Source organism: Zasmidium cellare (genome assembly GCF_010093935.1).
Source record: "Zasmidium cellare ATCC 36951 unplaced genomic scaffold M409scaffold_16, whole genome shotgun sequence".
Taxonomy (NCBI): Eukaryota; Fungi; Ascomycota; class Dothideomycetes; order Mycosphaerellales; family Mycosphaerellaceae; genus Zasmidium; species Zasmidium cellare.
Window position 1 is genome coordinate 11,380 of NW_022986960.1, and position 20,436 is coordinate 31,815.

The 20,436-nt window shown below is 52.5% G+C and overlaps 8 protein-coding genes across 8 annotated transcripts; 2 read left to right on the forward strand and 6 right to left on the reverse strand.

The window, feature by feature from the left end:
* Positions 1-290: 290 nt before the first annotated feature.
* M409DRAFT_66111 (glycoside hydrolase family 31 protein) lies at positions 291-3,840 on the reverse strand (the record flags this gene model as incomplete). The annotated part of the gene is made up of 8 exons (XM_033816793.1): positions 291-310; positions 701-1,695; positions 1,751-2,122; positions 2,173-2,396; positions 2,487-2,661; positions 2,714-2,941; positions 3,013-3,626; positions 3,685-3,840. 8 exons carry the CDS (start codon positions 3,838-3,840, stop codon positions 291-293), a joined length of 2,784 nt encoding a protein of 927 aa, XP_033667886.1.
* A 597-nt stretch (positions 3,841-4,437) lies between these two features.
* On the reverse strand, positions 4,438-5,247 carry M409DRAFT_54217 (uncharacterized protein; the record flags this gene model as incomplete). The annotated part of the gene is made up of 1 exon (XM_033812639.1): positions 4,438-5,247. One exon carries the CDS (start codon positions 5,245-5,247, stop codon positions 4,438-4,440), a length of 810 nt encoding a protein of 269 aa, XP_033667887.1.
* Positions 5,248-5,933: 686 nt separating this feature from the next.
* Positions 5,934-7,413, reverse strand: M409DRAFT_54218 (uncharacterized protein; the record flags this gene model as incomplete). Its single annotated transcript, XM_033812640.1, has 3 exons — positions 5,934-6,579; positions 6,632-7,072; positions 7,139-7,413. The coding sequence occupies 3 exons, from the start codon at positions 7,411-7,413 to the stop codon at positions 5,934-5,936; spliced, it is 1,362 nt and encodes a 453-aa protein (XP_033667888.1).
* A 1,755-nt stretch (positions 7,414-9,168) lies between these two features.
* Positions 9,169-10,834, reverse strand: M409DRAFT_54219 (uncharacterized protein; the record flags this gene model as incomplete). Its single annotated transcript, XM_033812641.1, has 3 exons — positions 9,169-9,395; positions 9,454-9,955; positions 10,010-10,834. The coding sequence occupies 3 exons, from the start codon at positions 10,832-10,834 to the stop codon at positions 9,169-9,171; spliced, it is 1,554 nt and encodes a 517-aa protein (XP_033667889.1).
* Positions 10,835-11,581: 747 nt separating this feature from the next.
* On the forward strand, positions 11,582-12,693 carry M409DRAFT_22439 (glycoside hydrolase family 43 protein; the record flags this gene model as incomplete). Its single annotated transcript, XM_033806333.1, has 4 exons — positions 11,582-11,859; positions 11,907-11,971; positions 12,025-12,457; positions 12,507-12,693. The coding sequence occupies 4 exons, from the start codon at positions 11,582-11,584 to the stop codon at positions 12,691-12,693; spliced, it is 963 nt and encodes a 320-aa protein (XP_033667890.1).
* A 227-nt stretch (positions 12,694-12,920) lies between these two features.
* M409DRAFT_66114 (multicopper oxidase) lies at positions 12,921-14,980 on the reverse strand (the record flags this gene model as incomplete). The annotated part of the gene is made up of 6 exons (XM_033816794.1): positions 12,921-13,040; positions 13,100-13,478; positions 13,535-14,196; positions 14,244-14,726; positions 14,792-14,853; positions 14,911-14,980. 6 exons carry the CDS (start codon positions 14,978-14,980, stop codon positions 12,921-12,923), a joined length of 1,776 nt encoding a protein of 591 aa, XP_033667891.1.
* A 1,449-nt stretch (positions 14,981-16,429) lies between these two features.
* M409DRAFT_66115 (uncharacterized protein) lies at positions 16,430-18,450 on the reverse strand (the record flags this gene model as incomplete). Its single annotated transcript, XM_033816795.1, has 5 exons — positions 16,430-16,548; positions 16,607-16,817; positions 16,867-18,016; positions 18,064-18,186; positions 18,374-18,450. 5 exons carry the CDS (start codon positions 18,448-18,450, stop codon positions 16,430-16,432), a joined length of 1,680 nt encoding a protein of 559 aa, XP_033667892.1.
* A 707-nt stretch (positions 18,451-19,157) lies between these two features.
* Positions 19,158-19,961, forward strand: M409DRAFT_54223 (uncharacterized protein; the record flags this gene model as incomplete). The annotated part of the gene is made up of 2 exons (XM_033812642.1): positions 19,158-19,468; positions 19,502-19,961. 2 exons carry the CDS (start codon positions 19,158-19,160, stop codon positions 19,959-19,961), a joined length of 771 nt encoding a protein of 256 aa, XP_033667893.1.
* Between the last annotated feature and the right edge of the window lie 475 nt (positions 19,962-20,436).

Genomic DNA, 20,436 nt, shown 5'->3' on the forward strand with positions numbered 1-20,436 from the left:
CTGCTGTGACGAAAGTGCATCGACTCCCGTGCAGGCGGTCTTTATATTCATCTCTTGCGGCGCGCTCGATGAATGCTCATTTCAAAGCAATACGGAGACATCGCTGTGCGAATGCGAGTCCAGACCGTGCATCTCGCAATCGAGATCTCCGACTACTTAGCCTTGGGAACAAAGTGGCATGCACTAGCCCCGTGTCGCAATTGTCTCCGAAAGAATAGTCTTGGCTGCCGTTAGATATCCATATCGAGGCTCGGAGGATCTCACCCCTGTCGAAGCCCTATATTCTGAACTCAAATGACCACTTTGCCCGCTGCTGGATCTCAGAGTGTATATCATAAATCAACTCAAGGCAGAGAGAAAAATGCGTCATCTTCCCCGAGGTTTACAAGCGACCAGGCCAACCACCACAGCTTTGGGGAGGAGATCTTACTTCAACGTTGGAGATGAATCTTGGTTTCTCCTAAGACAGGTCCGTTAGATTTGTCGAATTCTCTAGCAAGGGACGGTATGAATACCAATGCTTACATTGAATGGTGTAGGAGCATCACTCAAGATTGATCATATTCGGAGCCTCAACGAAGGTCCGAATAAAAGCTGACAGTTCTTTACATCTACCAACCACCATCATGACCCCAAGAGCCTGAGTTTTGCCAATCCCCATCTTGTTTACCCCATCCCGAGTCCCACCACCCAGGCTTACCACTACCGCCACAGCCGGCCTTTGTCGACAGTAAGGAAATGACAAGATTACCATTCCAGGCTCCTCCTCTGGTCACACTCTCCAAATCCGTAATGTAAAGTGCATTACCATCGGTACGGGTCTTGACACCACGGCTGTTCTGCACCTGACCTCCTGAGCTGACGCAGACTGCTTTGGGGACTGTGCTCAGTCCAGCAATCGTTACGTTGGCGAGAGGGTTCTTATCCTCGTACTTCCCGGATACCTTCGCATAGAGGGTGCTGTTCGCGAACCGGAAGTCAGCCTCCTTGGTGGCTTGCTGCACGAGGCTGATACCATCGTCGAGAAACAGAGTGCCCTCAGCCTGTCCCTTTGGATCTGCGGCAACGATCAAGCTCCAAGGATTCGTTCGCGAGGCTTTGGTGGTGTTGCCAGGCTTCTGCGTGGGAATAATATAACCGCCCCTGATATGAATTGGCTGGTGCAGCAGCGGAGCGTCAAGCGTCTTGTTCTCGCCAGGTTGAGCATCCACCTTTGCATAAGAGTACCAGTTGTACCAAACAGTGCCTGATCCCACGCCAGGGAAAACCCCCTGAACAGTAGTGACCGAGGGCTCCAGGACGGGCGTCACAAGGATGGCTGGCCCGGACATGAACTGCGTTTCGACCGCAGCCAGAGATGCTTCTGCTGGAAATTCCCAAGCAAGTGCTCGTAGTACGGTCTCGCCCATGGTGTTCGCCTGGTGGAAAAGAGTGTATGTGTAGGGCAGGAGGGCGTATCGGATGTTCATAATTCTTCTGGTGGACTCTGCGGTGTCTGCCCACCGATACGCCTCCTGTGCGATTGAGTTGCGATTGTTATGGTTGCGATAGAATGGGTACCAGGCACTGAGTTGCATCCACCGGGTGCAAAGGTCCTTGTCGGCGTTGCCATTGAAGCCGCAGGTTTCGACGCCAAAGTATGGAATTCCGGCGATTGAGAACTGCAGCGCCTCAGCAATACCGAAGTACATATTACTGTAGCTTAAGGTCAGTACAAGGAACAGACAATGCGATGGGGGAAAAGGCTTACCCCCATTTCGAGTTGGTATCGCCGCCCCAGTGGCCAGCGAATTGCCCACTACCCGCGAAAGTGCTCCGCGAGACGAAGAAGGCCCTCTTACCACCGTACAGAGTCTTCAGAGAATTGTATGTCGCATTGCCACTTGTATGGCCGTACAAATTATGCAGCTCGTACTCGGTGCTGTTGAAGGGGCCGTTGTTGTGGGTTGCGTTTGGCGAGATGGCTTGCTTGACCAAAGAGTGGCCCGGGAGGAAGTTGTTGATGGCGTATGGTGGAAAGTTGAGATTACGCACGCCAGGTGTTGGGAGTGTGCGGCCCAATACAGGAGTTGGAGTGACCGCTGGCGTAGGATAAGAGGCTGATTGTGATGCAATGGCCGCGCTGCAATTGTGTTAGCTCATCTCCTCTCCAACTCTGGGTTCCTATCCCACCTCGCAGAGGCTGCCTCAGTGGCATTGGTAACCTCGAAGCCCTCGGGATATCGGTAGTCTACAGCGACGGCGCTATCTGGGTCGCCGGGGAATGGCAACGGGATATGGATGGGATTCTGGTTCAGCATCTCTTCGCCGCAGCTTCCAGTGCAGAAGGAGTTGGCATCGTTCACATCGAGCCAGAACCCATCGAAGTCGAGGACTTCATGGAACCTTTGTATCTCCTGTGTCCACCAGTCTTAGAAAACGCTGAATCCGGGCCATAGAATTCCAATATATTCGCTCTCTTCCCCGTTGCGAATGTATGCATTTACCGCGGCGCCTCGATCATAAACTTCGTACGCATCGGTCGCATTGGCAGGGTTGGGCACGTACACGTTGGGATCGAGTATAGGCATGTAGTATTGGCCGTTCGCATGCAGCCTGTCCAAGAACGCTTTCCCTTGCTGGATGTCGTAGTGGCCAGGGTTGTTGGAGAAGATCCGATTCCTGGTAGAAACATTTAGTCCCGTCATAATCAACTTTCTTCGTCTCAACTTACACCTTCAAGTAGTCCAGATCATTCATGATGCCTTCCAGCTGAATGTTCTGTTCAGCGTATAGATCAATGACATCCTGAAGATTGGTCCAGTTCTGGTATCCCCATCGGACCTGATGGAAGCCCAGATTCCAATATGCCGGCAAGTATGGAGTACCGACGATACCAGTGTGATATTGACTGATCACCTTCTTCGGTGTAGATCCACTCAAGAAATAGAGTCGAAACTGCCTCCAATAGTGCGGTAAGTGACTCGCTTATCCCTGAGAAGCCAATCCTGGCCGTGAGCATTTCGCGCATACACCCCGTGAGAAGTAGAGGATCCATTTGCGTAGCGGGTCTCCAAATACACGGGATGTGTATCATGGCCGTTAACGTCAATTTCCTGGTCATTATCGAGATTGTAGGTATTCCAGAAGGTCTGCGTAAAGTTGTTGCCCAAGCGAAAGCTGTGGATGTAAGCTGCCAGCCCGTAGATATTGTAGTTTGGAACCATCGAGGTTGTCAGCTCTAAGAATTGGTCTTGGAACACAATCTTGCTGCCGTAGGTATCACATATGACTTCGCCGCTGCTCTGTCGGGCGATTTGGAACTGAAAGCTGGGGTCATTGCTCCACTTGAAGACAAGGTCGCTGCTGGTCTTCGTGCAGCCTGATTCTCGGCCTGGCAATGGCGTCAAATCTCCAGATAAAAGGTACAAGGACTGATTACTCGGCACAAGTGTCTTTGGATATATGCGGACCGCCAGACGCTCCTTGGCTTGATACTCGACTTGAAGGAGCAGATCGTGGATATCGTTTCCATATGTGTTGCATGCTGGTCCAGCCAAAGTCAAGTCTGCGGTGACGCCGCCATCGCTCTCTTTGACATTGGAGCCTTTGTACCCTGGGCAAAGCTTCTGGGAATCTGGCGCTGTCTGTGATTCAGCGGTCAGCGAGATCTAGCTTTCAGCGTTTCCAATGCTTGCATCTTACCACATCCAACACGTTCGGCGTCACGCTTGGAGCGTAATTGGCGCTAGATGGGAGCACTGGGCGAGCTGGAGTTGGTGGAAAAGCAGGTCCATACTGTGGCATCTGCGCTGCAGCCAGTGCAGGCAAGATGCTCAAGAGAGCATGGAGACGGACCATTGCGATGTCTGTCTCGCCGGACTGCGTTGACGAGGGATGGGGGGACTCGAACCATCTTGGTTGTAAGGCGGGGGAGTGTTTATTAATACCAGCACGTTCGCGCCATCGTCATCGTCCGATGGCCTGAATATTTAGACTTCACTCCAGCTCCCCTCCGCAAAGATCGGCATCCTTCCCAAATGATCGATTTGGAAGAGGCTGAACGTGCTACATGTGATTGGCGGATCTCGGTTGGCCTCGAATCGAGCACAAAGTAAGGCCCGGGCCACATTCGGAGATGCAGGTCCCAATTCTGTTTCTTCAAGTACAAAGTTGCCCGCGGTATTCTGTTCAAACTGAAACATTCATCACCATCACTCCCAAGCCATCCAAGCAGCTTAAAGTGCAAATACCAGCGTAGTCGCTTGTGAGAAACCGGAGAGATGGCAATCCCGTACGTTCCACTTTGGCCTACCCAGTTGACCCAACCAGTTGTTTTCTCGGATTCTCAACATGCATAATTAGGATGTTTGAATAAGAAACTCCGCTTTCTGAGCCTCTGACAGCGTGTCCGTGAGCGCTGGGTCTGGCCTTACATCGCTCCCTATCAAAGGAAACTCAGGCCTGCCCTTGCCCGGCCTGCTTTTCGGTTGTTGAAAAATAAGGTGCTCGTTTTCCAGGACAATCAATGCATCTGCAATTTTGAGCTCCGTGGACTTTTGGCTGAGCGTACCCAGCTGAAGTAATGATGCCCTTGTCGAGCAAGCTAACCAAATCGATGAGCAAATGTTGCAGCCTGCGAAGCTTGTTGGCTGCTTCAGGATTGTTTTCTCGCAAGGCTTGGTCCAGAAGCAATACGTCCTCATCGATAGACTTGAACCACTGCCTGAAATCTTCATCGTCTTCGTACTTCTTAGTGAACTGAGCAAACCCCATACAGTACAGCTGACCGTCTTCGCACAGCGTCATAACTTCTCCAATCGCCATCTGCTGGCCTTTCCAGAGCATGAAAAGCTTTTCTCTAGGAGTGTCGTCGATGAATTCCTTGGTGATGCTGTCCATGATTCGATTCAGCTCCTTGTTCTTGGAGTCCGTAGAGAACCGCAGAAACTGCGCTTGGCGACGGAAAATGTAGACCCAGGAGAAGTATTGGCCTACCAGAAAGGCCGTGTAGGATTTGACGAGAGTCCTTTTGCTGTTGTTTTGGAGATACACGAGTAAATGGCCATCCACGAGACCAAATAACCTCGATTGCAGGTCGAAGGCTGACAGCGTCAGAGGGTCTCGGTATTTGTTTGTCAAAGCTTTGGATTCAGCGCTGCGCTTGTGTTCTTCGATGTAGAATGATATCCATCCCGTGAACCCGGCAGAGATCAGGGAGCCGACCAGTGAGACGATGGCGAGCACAATTGAGATAACATCGACCATCGTGTGTGTGTGTATGTGCTCGCCTCAATAACAGCTGGGTTGGATGGTATTCCTGTTCATGAAATCTTTGAACGAGTTGTCAGAGTCTTTGTTGTTCAAAGAAGAGAGGTCCTCTCGGTTTCAGCAATGCTGAAATGCAAGTGGGCCAGCTGAATCTGCCAGCTACTGCGGCCATGCATTAGCGAGTGGAATTTGTGGCCTGGCTGATCAGGCGAGCCGCCAGACGTCTGGCGTCAGAGCACTGGCATTGGTCCACGTTGGCGGCATCACGCCACGGCGAATCGCCCAAGGCTGGCCTCATGTGCAGACATCGTTTTCGCCCGAAGATGCCGACTTACATTGAACATGTACAGCGCTCCGTTCCAAATTGTCATGTACAAACATGGCGTTAATCGCGAGCGACTGGACCTGTGGCTTGCAGCTCTGCAGCTGTAGAAGCAGCTGGTGAGAGTTACTCTCACGGTGCTTTCTGTTTGGAGAGCATGGGTCGTTGTTCTTGTAAATCCAGCAAATCCTCTCCTCTGGTATCCACTCCTCTGGAATCCATGGGACAGTGACAAGTAGCTCTCGAATAGCCCTCGGCTCAATCATGCTGTATCGGGGAATAGCACGAGAAACCTGATGCCCGGTTGCATCCTCAGATCGGCCGGGTTCACCTCATACAAGAGCCTACAGCTGAGATCATCTTAGCTGGAGAAGGCATTTTGCACGACTCGCATCGCCTCCGTGAAATAGTCCAACGCGCATTGGTCTGTCTGGAAACCCGGGACTGAATCTTTCTCATCAACAAAGATGCCCAATACCCAGCGCAGGATGTTCAAACAGCAGTGTTTGCCGTCCATGGCACCGCCCCTCCAGTCCACCGCCTCGCCCGGCTTGACAGGCACGAGTCCGCTTAGGCCTCGCTCCATCCGATAAACCCTTGAAGGGGCTAGTGGACCTGTCTCGGCAATGATAGATACCAGATTGCAAAGGCTGTTTGCTGTAGATTTAGTTCTTTCCAGCACTTCCTTGCAGACGATGTCTGTGTTGGGGAACCCTGGACACTGGCTAATTACTGCCGCATAGAGCAGCCTCAATGTTATCAGCTTTGTGCAATGCCACTGAGCGAGGATAAAGGTCATTTCGAGGAGACTCGAGTCGGCATCGCTGTGTGTTGCCGCCACGAGTGACGAGGGACTTCTAGGCTGGTCGAGAAGCCGTAGCCATTCTGGAGGCAAAGCCTGAAGCCACCAGTCCATATCGGAGTCCAACTCTTGAGCAGTCACCAACGTCTTGGACAGCGAGCACACGGGTTGAATACTCATGGGGGGGGGATTCGTGGTCGAGCATCTTGCCCTCGAGTCTCAGCGCCCTACTCAACAGCTGATGCAGCACCGCATACGCTCCCTGGCTCGAAACATCGACATCCGGCAGAATCGCTACTGCATCTCTGGTCTCGGTTTCGCCGTTCGACCAAAGAGCGGATAAGAGAACGTTGCTTGATGCTCCAGTTATCAGGGAGGCCGAGACGGGATTTGCAAATGAATCTGGCCGGCGATGTTGTATCAAAAGCAAAGCCCCTTCAACATGGGCGCGAGAAGCGCCCTCGGTGTCGGACCTGCTCGCAAAATGCTCCGCGAGGTCCAGGCACAGAACAGCGAGAAGTGTTCCGTCGCGAACGCATTCTGTTGGGTCTGAAATTGCAGTCTGCATGGCTTGCAAGGCTTTGGATCCGCGCTCTATCACGGATGCAGGCTTGATCATCTGGTCCCCAAAGTGCAAGCGAGCTGCCCGCACGGCTGCGAAAGTGACAGCCGAGTTCAGAGCCGATGTTGGTCCAGCACTATAATACAGTTGCGGCAGGTAGTTGAAGTACGGGCGCCGAAGCAGACTGGGGGTTTGAACATACTCGGCGAACAGAAAGGTCACGCTCGAGGCAAGGCGATTGTCCGGGATCGCGCTAGGGATCGTAGCTAACGTCGTTGGTCCACGATCAGAGGTCTGCCGGCGCTGGTACTTGGCATTGATTCTCGCCGTAACATCTTGGATGATGATGCCGCAGGTATCTCGGTAGCCTGGACATTGTCGCCCGAGCCGGATGCATCGGTTGCACTCAGGCTTAGTTTCATCGCACTTGACATGGCGCTGGCGGCACAGCGAACATCCTGTGCTTGGCCGGGGCATCGGGCTGTGGATGAAAGTGATGAGAGCCTCTTCCAAAGTGATGCTTTAGATGATGTTTTTCTTGCCCTCGTCGGATTTCCCTTCCAGCCGCAGACGAAATCCAGCCAAACCTAACACGCGCGTTTTACGTCATCATTAAGCGAGCCAGATTCCCGCAAGACTTGCCGGTTCTCCATATTGCACTTGGGTCATCGTTTTACCATTTCATGATCCAATGGTAGTAAGCAACACCTGTGTACGGCCGCGCTGACAAAGACGACGCGCAGCTCTGAAGACTCTAATCGAGACTCAAGGTGTAGGATGTTTTCCAACCAAGCTGAGCTGACGATGGTTTCGTGGCCCCAATGCAGCTCATGACCTCTTGTTCAGGACTCGTATGAGCCGAAGAAACTCATCTCGATTGCAGACGGTAGGTTGCTGTCCACCAAATCCCTTCCTTTCAAAAGAATATGTCTCGAATTCTTTCCCCTCTGTCTTTTTGATGTTCGGGTTGGCTGGTAGTTTTTTTGATGAGGATCAGGGCACACCGCGTATCTGAATTCTTCCTTGTCTTTGTATTGCCTGTCTCATGTCCTCCGCATTGGGCGCCGGGCTCGGCTCGTCGCTACCATCTCTTCCTCCCTCGAAAGGGCTCTAGCTGCTGCAAAGGGCTTGCACTCTTCTTGTAGATATAGAGCACTCAATAAAGTCGCCATATCTCGGGGTTGATTGATTATTGGAGGGTCGAGCTTGATGCTGGAACTTCTGTCCGACAATGTGCATTGTACCCCAAGCGGGCGGCCTCTGTCGTCCGGTCCGCTTTTGCTCTCACTTGTGACGCAACACCCGTTTCCCGTCTCTTCATAATCGAGTTACGAGCGAAGTTGGAATCTGAGTGGCGTTGTCGACTGTGACATACTCGAGCGTGATATTTGCGGCTGCAGACAAGCATGCAAGTGTCAAGGACACATCTCATTTTGAGGCAAGTCTTCCCGTCAAACAGTCCGTTTGTTATTCCCGTGGTCAGAGATATAACAAAGGAGGAGATTGGTAGAATCAAAAATGACTGAGGCAATGGGAACTTCGCGGCTATGAACTTGATCTAAAGCTATGCTCAGGAGTTTCATTTCTGCTCTCTAGTGTAGCCCTGAATGCATGCTGCGCTGTTACTCCCCTGCAGGCAAGGCATTCTAGCCTAGAATTGGTTGGATCTTCACACAGTGCATACATATTCATTGGCAATCGTCGTTGTTACCACTTTGAGTGGTATTCGCGAACTTGCGTCGCTTGCAGCTCGAAAGCCCGAGACGGACTAAGGTTGAGGCGAGGCTGACAGAAGCGACTACAGCGCCGACATAAGCTTAGCCCTTTCAGGTAGACACCGCGAGCGGAAGAATCCTACTCACGAGTTTGTGACAAAACGACGGCTATGCCGAAGTTTAACAGTCTGAAGGCTGCCGGTCTTCTGCCGTGAAACTTCGAGTGACCTCTTTGTTCGGAAGGATTAGCAGAAGATCTCATAAGAGTTGCAAGAAATCGTGCTCTCGTCAGTAGGTCTGGATATCTCCATTTCTAGAACATAAACTGCTTGGTTGATGTCAAGGAGAACGCGATTCTCACACCAAGTCAGCTAGAGAGAACTGGATGAAGTAGGGGAAGGGATCCAAAAACGTCTTTCCTTCTCTCAGTACAGTCTCGATTCTGCTCGGGCGGCTCTAAAAAGTCTAATGCATGATCGGTCGTAGGTGTCGACCTTTTTGTATGCACACCACGTTCTTAAACAACCTCCTCCTGTCTGACGTCTCCATCCTTCTCCTTGATATCCTCGTGCAGGCTTCCATCCCTTTCGATCTTCTGCGCACGATCCTCAAGCGTCCCCACTTGCGCTTTGGTCGATCTCCAAGGAGCAATATTGCTGTCGAAGAGGACGTCGATCTCTTCCAGCGTTTTGCGGGCAGTCTCGGGGTACGTGAAGAAGATGTGGACTGTCATGACAGTGCAGACTATATAATATGTCAGTATGGCATCCCTCTGCTTTCTCTTTCAAAGGGGTTGACTTACAAACGCCAAAGATGATGTATGTCTTCCAAGTGATGTTCTTGAACGCTGGCGGCAGGAAGTACGCTAACGCGAAGTTGAAGATCCAGTTAGTGGCTGCGGACAATCCGACACCCTTTGCTCGGTACTTGAGCGGGAACACCTCACTGCAGTAGATCCACCCAGTGGGAGCCCAGGTTAGGCCGTAGACTCCGGTGAAGATGTAAGACAGAGCGATGACAGCCTTGCCTGGGGTTGGCGACAGCAGTAGCCGGAGGTTGGTGTTTCCACCGACGTCTGGAACCGGTCGTCCGTATGTGGCCATGACGGCAGCTGTAGCATAGTGGAGGATCATGCAAGTGACAGCGCCCCCGATCAGCAGCTGACGACGGCCCACGCGGTCGATGATTGGAAGCATGACGCCAGTCGTAGCCAGGAAGATGACGTATTGTATGATGGAGGAAGTAAGATTGGCATTCCCACTCAGACCAGCCATCTCGAAGATGTACACGACATAGTACATGGCCTGGAAGTGTTAGCCTAGGGATGAGATCTCAGATTGCACGCCGTCGATACTTACCACATTGCCGCCAAGGAGTTGCTGCCACATTTGTACACTCGTACCAGCGAGGGTCCTCTTCCAAACGCGAGGACCAAATAGCTCGAAGAATCCAACGCCTTGGGCATCTGCCGCAAGTCTCTGAGCCTCACGAACCTCTTCGAACTCGGCAAGTACGATCGGATCCTCTCGGTCGCCCTTTCCATGAAGGTTGGCCAGTACGTCCAGGCACTCCTCCCACCTCTCTCTTCCAGCTAGCCAACGTGGCGATTCCGGGAAGAAGAACAGTGCCACAGCGAGTGTCATCGCTGGAATAGCCTGCACTCCCCAAGCGATCCTGAACGCCGCAGGTCCAGAGACAGTCCTGGCACAACCGTAGCAGATCAGGTACATGATGAGGATGCCCCATTCGATGGACCACTGCTGGATTCCGACGATCCTGCCTCGAATGGCGCTTGGGGACAGCTCAGCGAGGTAAACACAGACTTGACTGGAGCAGACTCCGATGGCCAGACCGTTGATGACTCGTCCCACAATGAGCTGAGCAACGTTCTGCGAGGAGCACACAATTGCACAGCCGATGATGAAGACGATGCAAGCGATTTGCAGAGCGATTTTGCGCCCAAGTCGGTCTGCGAGGAATCCAGCTGCGATTGCGCCGAGAAATGAGCCAGCAGACATCGATGCGGTGATGCCGCCTTGGAGATTTGAGTCAGGGTGGTTGAAGTATTCAGTGTATTGCTCTGTGCCGATCCAGGCGCTCATGGAGGAGACATCGAAACCGAAGAGGGCGCCGCCAATGGTGCCAAAGGCGGCGAGAACGTAGATGTTGCTGAAATGATACATCTTGAAACTGCTGCGAAAGGACGAGCACGGAATAGAGAACTGAATGGGAGATAAGAGACTATTAGTACTTTTACCAGCAGCACGACTGACGTCCAACACCACGTCGTATCCATCCATCGATCGCTGCACAGGTGGCGCTCAGGCACCCGGTTATGCTGCCGACGCCGTACAACCTGCGGCTCAAGAATATGTTCAGCATGATGCCGTCACTGCCAACGAACAAGACGCGAACAAGGCGAGTGAGGTTCTGAAGAAAAGCGGGTGTCGTGGGTCGACTAAACCAAGAAGCGTGGTAGTCACGAGCGCTGGAGGTGAATTTATCCCGGCAGAAATGTTGATTGGAGGAAGAATTGAATCCGGAGGATGGAGACGTGGAGGAGCTGGAGAAATGCTGGAGGCCGATGCCAAGAATCGGCGTGAAATTCAGGGGCGTCGACTTCACCTTGTCGCTTCTTTCCTTCACATCAAGCCCAAATGTATCTTCTTTCCCCATTTTGTACGCCTGCAGGCGGTATAAAGTGATCTACTGCCAAGTGCTTGTCTCTATCGACCCCCTGCCATTCCACCTATCGCCTTCTCCGCCGTGAAGAAAGTGCTATATTCTCCCAAGGAACGAGCAGCTACCGGGCAATCCATGTAGACCACATGAAACTGGTTCAAGGTCAAGCTGTAGGATATAAAAGGAAGAACGTTGAAGCAAAACCAAAAAGGTAGGATATCGCTCTCTCACCGGCCACCACAGCAGTCATGAAAATCTCCACTTTCTTTTCAGCATTCTTCCTGGGCTTCACCTACGCAGCTACGTACTCCAATCCCTTGAGGGAAGTCAATGGCGGAGATCCAGACATCACCTACCATGAGGGGTACTACTACTTCATGTCGACCACATGGAGTGACCTACAGATGACGCGAGCAACGACTCTCGAGGGCTTGAAGGATGGAGAGACGAAACAAGTCTGGGTGGACTCCACACCTTCGAGGTGTTGCAATGTTTGGGCGCCGGAAATGCACTACATCGATGGAGCGTGAGTTTCGCCGCCATGATATCGCGAGCCAATCTGATGTCCTCCAGATGGCACATTTACTACTCCGCAGGACCCAATCCGCTCGGCGACCAACGATCGCATGTCATAGTCGGTAAGCACAACATACTCCAACAACTTTCCGATCCCATTACTGATCCCTTTCAGGCGGCTCATCACCATGGGACACCTACACCTACCTCGGATCCATCGTCTCCGACCGCTGGGCAATCGACGGCACCGTCCTCCGCTTCCCCGACCAAAACTACTTTGTCTACTCCGGCTTCCAAGACAATGGCAAACAAAGTCTCTACATAGCGCCCATGACTTCCGCCGCCACGATCGGAGACTCTGCGCTTCTGTCGTCTCCAGACGCCGAGTGGGAGAGCCAGGGTGGTTTCCCGGTCAATGAAGGGCCGCATGCTTTGTATCATGGCGGGCAGACATTCCTGACATTTTCGGGGTCGTATTGCTGGACGGCATCGTATGCTCTTGGATTACTGACCTGGAACGGGGGCGATCCCATGCTCGCAACGAGCTGGACGAAAACTGGACCTGTTTTCTCTTCCGCGAACGGAAACTATGGCACCGGGCATAACAGGTGAGTTTCTGTCACCGTCCTGTTGGTGAAGATTACTGACGATCAACAGCTTCTTCATCAGCCCCGACGAGAGCGAGATCTGGAATGTGTACCATTCTACTCCTAACTCAGGGGGCGATTGCGGCAGCAACCGATACTCGAACGCAAAAGTGGTCGAGTGGAACGAAGACGGCTCGCCTGATTTTGGTCAGGCTCCTGCGTTTGGCACGGTCTTGCCAGGCCCGAGTGGTGAGTGATGTAGCCGTTAGTGGTTGATGATCACTACCATGCGATACGTTTGCATCAAGCGAGAGTCTTCAGAAGATGAAGTCGATGTAGCAATGTCATGAGCTGGGATCTTCGCCCCATTTCCATGTCTGTCTCTTCCAAAGAACACCCATTCCCTTACAAGATGAAATACGAAAAGCGCTTCACACAAGCTGTCGTTCTGGAATCTTGACCTCCATACTTCCATTGCACCTCTTCAAACACCCGAATCAATCTGATCGACAACGTTACTGCCGCTAAACTGCCACCAATCTCGACAAGTCTGCGCCATGACGTCCGGCACTTGCATATTGTTCTGGATCTCATCGGGATGTTCCTACGCAAAGCAGTCAGTATCATTGCCTCCTCCCCAGACAAGACGAAGAAGCAGCTTACCATCACGTTGATGTACATCCCACTGCTCAAGTGCCACGCAATATGGCAATGCATCGGCCATACGCCAGGATTATCCGCCAGCCACTCGATCACGATGTATGATTGTCCGGCCGGACCCTTCGTCGGATCCCCTCGCTCCATCTGATGTGTATCACGGTATTGCGGATTCTCAGGTCGGACAATCGTCCCATCCCACTCTCCGTATCCTTCGGCGAGGACCCAGAAGTTGTGGCCGTGGAGATGCATTGGGTGGTGGAGGGGGGCGATGCTGGTGAGGATGAGGCGGACTGATACCGCGTTGCCGTAGTTGTAGACATTCCATTCTGGCTGATCAGGGTACGAAGTGTTGCCGGCGTTGGCGAGGAGAAGGATTGGTTGGCTGTGGAGGTCTGGTTAAGCATGGTTCGAGCATGAGATTATTTTTGGTAGACTCACTTGTAATCTGCCCTGAAGGACTGATTGTTCATCATCCACACCATCTGACCAGTGGCATTCGGCTGAAACTCCATATCAATATGGGTAGTGATGGAAGGCTGAGAAGGCGGTGCCCGCTGAAACAACGGCTCTGTCAGTTGCAGTGCATCGTTGGCACAGTTGTTGTCTTGATAGGGCGTGGCAGTCGATTGAGGCGTGGAAGATGTATCCGCATCTTCGTAGTAGATCGCCGCAAGGGCGTGCGGCTGATTGGTGAAGCTGCAGAACTTGCTGATATCGCTGCGCATCCAAAACGAGTCGCCTGGGTTCCCTGTCCCTTCCACGATGATGTCTGCTCGTTGGCCTACTGCCAGAGTTACGACGTCCACTTGATATGGCTTGACCTCGACGAAATCATTGGCGATTATCGTTATCTTGTGTCCGTCGATCGTGAACTTTTGCAACCCTTCTGCGCCGCTGTTGATGAGCCGAAGTCGATGTTTCGCTCCAGATCTGAACCTAAACTTCGACACGCCAGCGTTGGGAGTGCATTGTTGTCCACCGGCCTGTGAGCAGTCGAATGGCATCTTGCCGTTGATGAAGTTGTTGTCTGAGCTCGGCGTAAAGCGCTTCCCGATCGAGGCTTGCACATTCTGGTAGTACGGCGTATGGTAGTAATCGTTCTGCGATGGTTAGCAACAGCAACCCAACATTCGGAACTTTCTCTGACCAGCAACACTGGCCCAATGTCGATGTCATATTGTTCGTGTATCGGTCCATAGATGACAATCGGACCAAAGACGCCATCCGTGTATTGAGCGCTGAAGTGGGCGTGATACCAGCTCGAACCATATTGATCAGCCTTGAAGGTGTAGGTGAACGAGGATCCAGGGGCGATCGGGCACTGCGAAGCTCCTGGTACGCCGTCAAACCAGGGAGTCCCCTTCTGGTTAAGGCCATGCCAATGCAGTGAAGTGCCTTCCTCAGGACCAGTGATATTGTTGTGGATCGTGACTTGAAAGGTATCTCCCCAGTTTGCTTCGAGAAGTGGTCCTGGATAGCCGCCGTTGATGAAGATGCCGCACTTGAGGAAGCCATCCGGAGCTAGACATCCTCTCGAGATCTCCCATTCGTATTTCCTGACCACCCCAGTGTCAGGCGCGTTGTTGTATGGATCTTGACCGCTGTTGTTGGGATATGGGCTTGGGGCATTCTGATTTCCGTCGTTCTTTGAATCTCTTAGCAATTGTCCATATCGTGGCTACATCGAAAGCATACCGAATCGCCGCCGAGATAGGATGGTAGTCTTGGAGCATTGAGCGTGCCCAGTTGGCTTGCACCTGTTGGAGCATCTTTTTAGCACGAAAGGAACCGTGCGATATGGTCTCTCTTCATACCATTGCTCAGTTGCTGCGAGACGCCAGAGACCAAGCTGTTGGCCCCAAGAAGAAAAGAAAGTATTGACATCTTGAATGTAGAAAAGGAGCGACAACGTTGAAGTAAAGACTGGGGGATCAGACTGCAGTAAGAACGACAAATGTCAAGAAGCAGAGCCTCCCGAGGGATACTCGTGCCTCTTGTACGATAGGTCCAGTGCCACACAAACCCCCGGTAGGGAAATTGCATCGGCAGTGATCGCAAATGTCGAGACTCATGCAGTCTCCCTGTCTAAACGCAATGCCACCTTGGGGCGTGTCGCGCCGCAGAAGTCATGAGGGCGGGTTGTTGAAGGGCAGAAGAACACGACCGTGTACCAGCAAGCTCAGCTCGTGCATGCCTGTCACATGGCGTTTCAATACCTCAAATCTCTTTGCCAGAAAAGCTTGAGGGATCGCGAGGTGATGTTCGTCATTTCTGGAATATAGTTGACGCCATATATAGATCGATTCGTCTTCAGACCGGGGCAGTCTTGTTTGCGGGAAAGCTTCCTGGGTGATGCGTACCAGGATATCATGTCGCACTCGGTTCGTCCCCGCGTGTGAAACGGCAATGCGAACTGCTGACTCGCATCAAACAGGCACGAAGCTGCACTCTGCTGCTGAGGCAGTCCTTGCTACAGAGTCCGTCATTTCCGTCTGGGAAGGCGAACAGCTTTACGAGATACCATTTCCCTCAATTGTTCGATGCCGCTCGGTGCCGAAGCAGGAAATGGTGAGAGATGGTCTTGTTCACAAACTTGATCTGCGAGCCGTTGGTATCCGTACTCAGGGCAGTCGACGATGGCGCATCCAGCATGCAAGCAGCAGAGGGGAGCTTGCTCAATAGATGCTGTGGTACAGGGCCATGCGTCGCGCGAGACCAATGGCGGCCATGTGAGAGCTGCCGTTACCCGGTCGCTCTCCTCGTTTCACTGGCACAACATGGTGCTGTAGACAATGTAGGCGCGTTGGTTACCCAGAAAGCGACGGAGAGAGGTCACTTCGATCATTGGATTATGTCCTGATATGCGATTCCTCAGTGGGTATCGTGACCTCTGTTGGCGTGGTATAGTCTCGCCTGTCTTACTGTTTCTTCCGTCTCGACCACCACTGCCGGCCTGCATTCTGACCCAACAGGCAAACATGTCTGCGTGGCCACCCGTTTCGTGACATTTTCTTCGAAATCGTCGTCATCCTGACCACATCAGTGATATCGATCGGATCGGATCTCAGACGCCCGGGTCAGTGAGGTTGCCACGCTGGGTCGTTTCGAAACCGTTCAATCGAGTAATCCTATCCAATGACCTGTCGTTGAAGCTCCAAGAAGGGAGACGAATACAATACCGAGCGAGCTGCTCCTCATCACCGAAACAATATATTCATCATAATTCGTCGCCTGTATTGTGACCGAGCGTACTGCTAAGAACGCAAGCCAAAGATCTGGTCTTATATATAAGCACAACCCATCTTCACAAACAGGGAATAGAGAGAAACGTGCTCAAACCACCTCAAACCCCTCGAAGTTGCTGTTCAACCGCTCGTTGATAGTAGCAATGTAAGTCGACAAGCCTCCAGCATAGTTCAGCGCCTGGCGTGGCTTGCCGGGGATGTTTGTGCCTGTGGGAGGAGATCGTCAGCCGCGGTCTTGTGGCGCTATTGTTTTGTCTCGACTTACCCATGTACCATGAATCGACATTATGTCGCAGTGTTGCCGCATGTAGATCATTGACCTCCTTCTTCCACTCGCGCTCGTATGACTCCTTGGCGTTGATCTTGGTCTTGCCTTGTTTGTTCATCTGCTTCATGACTTTGACGATCCATTCTGCCTGAGGTTCGACGATGCTGGGTCCATTGCCGTAGGCGGTCGGTGCGTGAGGACCGTATGTCTGCTGCATCGTCAGCTACTCGATCAGAGCATCTTGTCCAACTACTCACATAAAAGAGATTCGGAAACTGCGCAACAGATATGCCCAAATAAGACAGAGCACCAAGGTCAGTGTTCCATTTCTGCTCCAGGTCAATACCGTTCATCCCCTCGATCTTCACTTGCGTGAATGAGCCAGTCAACGAATCGAAACCAGTCGCCATCGCCAGAATATCAAGCTTGTGCAACTCGCCGTCTGAGGTGACAATGCCTTGGGGCACAACATGCGAAACAGAGACTTTCCTCAGATCCACCAGCTTGACGTGGTCTTTGTCCAATTGCTCATAGTAATCCTGCTCCAAACTCGGCCTCTTGCCCATGAACGCATGGGGCGGCTCTAATGGGGCCAGGATATCTCGTTTGACAGGATCTGAGATTCGAGCGCGGGTCCTCTTCGCCCAGTAGTCGTACATGAATCGATTTGAGACTGGATCGGTGAGGATATCGGCGTAGACAAAGAGCGGGGCGAAACCTCCTCGTTGATAGAACTCGCCAAGGAGACGTTCCCGCTCCTCTGGGGAGTCTTCGAGCATTTTCCTCTCCGGGTTGCCGAACAAGAAGCCTCCTGCGTTGCCGTAGCGCTCAGTCTGTAGCCTGTGAGCTATGGTTTTGTTGACTGTGGCAGCATCTTCTTCGCTGATCTTTCGCTGGTTCATCGGAAGAGCGGTATTGGGCGTTCTAATAAAGACTGTGAGCTCCTTTGCATCTTTCGCACTTTCCTGAGCAATTTGAATGCCAGTGGCGCCCTGCCCAACGACTGCCACCCTCTTCCCCTTCATGTCAACGCCCTCAGCCGGCCAGAATGAGGAGTGACAGATATAGCCTTCGAAGTCCTCCAAGCCAGGCCATGCTGGAAAATGGCGCTTGGCTGCGAAACCCATGCAACAGTTCAGGTATCTGGTCGTAATTCTTGTCCCATTCTCGCATTCAACATGCCACTTATGCAACGTGTCGTCCCACCTCACCGCATCAACGCGCGTGTTGTATAACACATCGTTACTGAGGTTCAATACTTTGTCCGCATGTTGAAAGTATCTCTGCAGCTCTTGCGATCCAGGATAATGCTCGGTCCATTCGAAGGTATTGAAGACTTCGGGTATTGATAGCTGGTAGACGGGATATTGCGAATCGACTCGAGCGCCTGGGTAGTTGTTCCAATGCCTGCTCAATGTCAGCGCGTTCCGTCCCAGTGGCTACTGAGGACTGACCAGATGCCTCCCAGTCCTGTGCCCGCCTCTACGATCTTCGCATTGAAACCCTCCTGCCGAAGTCTATGCAACAAATACACGCCAGCGAAACCCGCACCGATGATCAAGGCGTCCAAACTCAGGCTGACCGGTTCGCCAGTAGAGGTCGCATGTGCATTAGCTCTATCAGGGACTCCATCGGCTGCTCCATTTCGATTCTGGTGTCTTGAAAGAAAGCTGCGCTTCATTTCTGAAGATATAGAATGTAGAGAAAGATTACTAGGAAAGATACAGTATAGAAATGAAGAAAGGATTGCTGCTATGGAGATACCTACGCTCGTCGAATCGACCTGGACAAGTCACCCTCGGTAGAGGAGTGCGTGACGATGCGGAGTCGGGGTCGGCCATTTCAGTCCCAATACCAAGGGGCGAGAGAGCGGGAGTATCGGCTACTCGAGGATTGTCCGACTGAGTATTGTGGTCGCTGCCGTGGTCTTGCCATGTCGTGGTTCAGGAGGAGTTGCGCCGAATCCTCGATCCTGAAAAGCAAAGGCGTGGTCCGGGCTGGGTTGTTGATTTCGTGAGCTCTGCACTTCTAGGCCCCCATACGCGCCCTCTCACCTCACCTCTCACTACTCTCACCTTCAACAACATCCTCTGCCATCCACATGTTGGCACGGCCCCTCAACAGATGTTGGGGAAAGCCGTGTGTTAAAACCCTTGAAAGTGTCATTCAATATGCTGTCTCCAAGAACGATTCGCTTCCAATCGCATATTGTGGGATAGTCGCCAGGCAAACATCGAAGAGCCCCAGTTGATAGCAAACGTAGATCTGCCAGAATCCTGATCTCGTCGCGCGATCATCTCGCTTCTTCTCCATGCGAAGGGTCTCGAAATGGAGCTACGGAAAAGGCTCAACAGGGAGGACTGGGTAGTCATGTTGCCATCTCCAGATGTGCCATAAGAGATCGCAGGCTTCTCGTGAGATCCTTTCCATCTGGCACGAACACCCCATATATCAGCTCTCACCGTGAAAATCCGACACCACCAGCACCACTGACCCTCCCCCAACGACGCTCCAGATGAACCAAGCCCTAGTGCCACCCGTCCCCACCATGCCCTCCAACATGACCCCAGGCGTAGACCCTCCCGGAGCCGACAAGTCTTTCATCTCTATCATCTCCGTCCTTCTCGCGATAATTGCGACAGCATTCTTTTTGGGCTGTATTTCGCGTTGTCTGGTCAAGCGAAAAGAGAGGATCCGCCGGGAACAGCAAAATATTCCCCTGCGGGATGGGAGGACGACGGTGCCAGCTGCAGCCCGCCCGCCACGGCCGAGCAATGAGACTTTGCCGCGGCGGTATAAGGAGGTCGAGACGCCGCCGCCGGCGTATTCTGCGGGGAGGGAGCGGGTGTTCGAGGAGTAGTGAGGGTTTGGTGGACGTGGTGAAAGATGAAGTCGGAGGTGCATGTGCGGCAAATCGAGAAGTGACGAAGAGGTTGTTTTTCTTTCAATCAATCACGTCCCTGACGTCGCTTTCACTCCATCAGTCAAACCTCTCCAACCCGAGACAATCCAGCAAGGTGTCAACAATCTCAGCACATCCTCTCTCATCATGAATCTCAACGCCGACATCACCCTCGCCTCCCTCGACGTCAAACTCCTCGTCATCTGGACCGGCTTCCTCCTCGGCGTATCCATCCAAGGCCTCTGCGACATCCTCTCCATCCAGACAAGACAGCGACGGGGCCATACACAATGCATCATACGGTTCCGGAGGTCGAAGATGAGAAGATGGACGAGACAGGTTCGGGTACACGCCTTTCTGCTGGCGATCTGCCGGGCACGGGTCGTGAGTTTGTGGTTCAATGAGATGGTTAAGGAGGAGGAGCTGCCGCTAGCGTATCGGCAGTGGTAAGACATGGCATTTGGCGCATAGCCTGGAGGGTATGCCGCCGGTCGGATAGCTGCATGAAAGCGAGTGATGCCTGGGTCTGGCTTGAGACATGCATTCATCATCGAGCTTGGAGATACAAACGGAACGTCTCCCTGTTCTGAGTTACGCTGCACTTCCTCCTCACATCCGAACTTAAGAATTTGTGGTGAAACATACAACCATCGCCCCCAAGTCACCACCCCACTGGCCACCATGAGCAGCTCCGACACCAGACTCATCGAACAACTATCCAATCCCTGGAGCGAGCTGAATTTCCTCCGCCATTTCACGGCGTTGGTCATAGCTGTCGAAATCATCCAAGTGCTGGACCTAATGGAGGTCCACCTCTGGACTCGCGATCGTTGGCATTGGTTGATCTTCTGGGAGATTGACCGGCGAGAGCTGAGATTTCGCTTACGGATGTTCGCTATACAGATGATGTTGCTGTCCTTTTGTT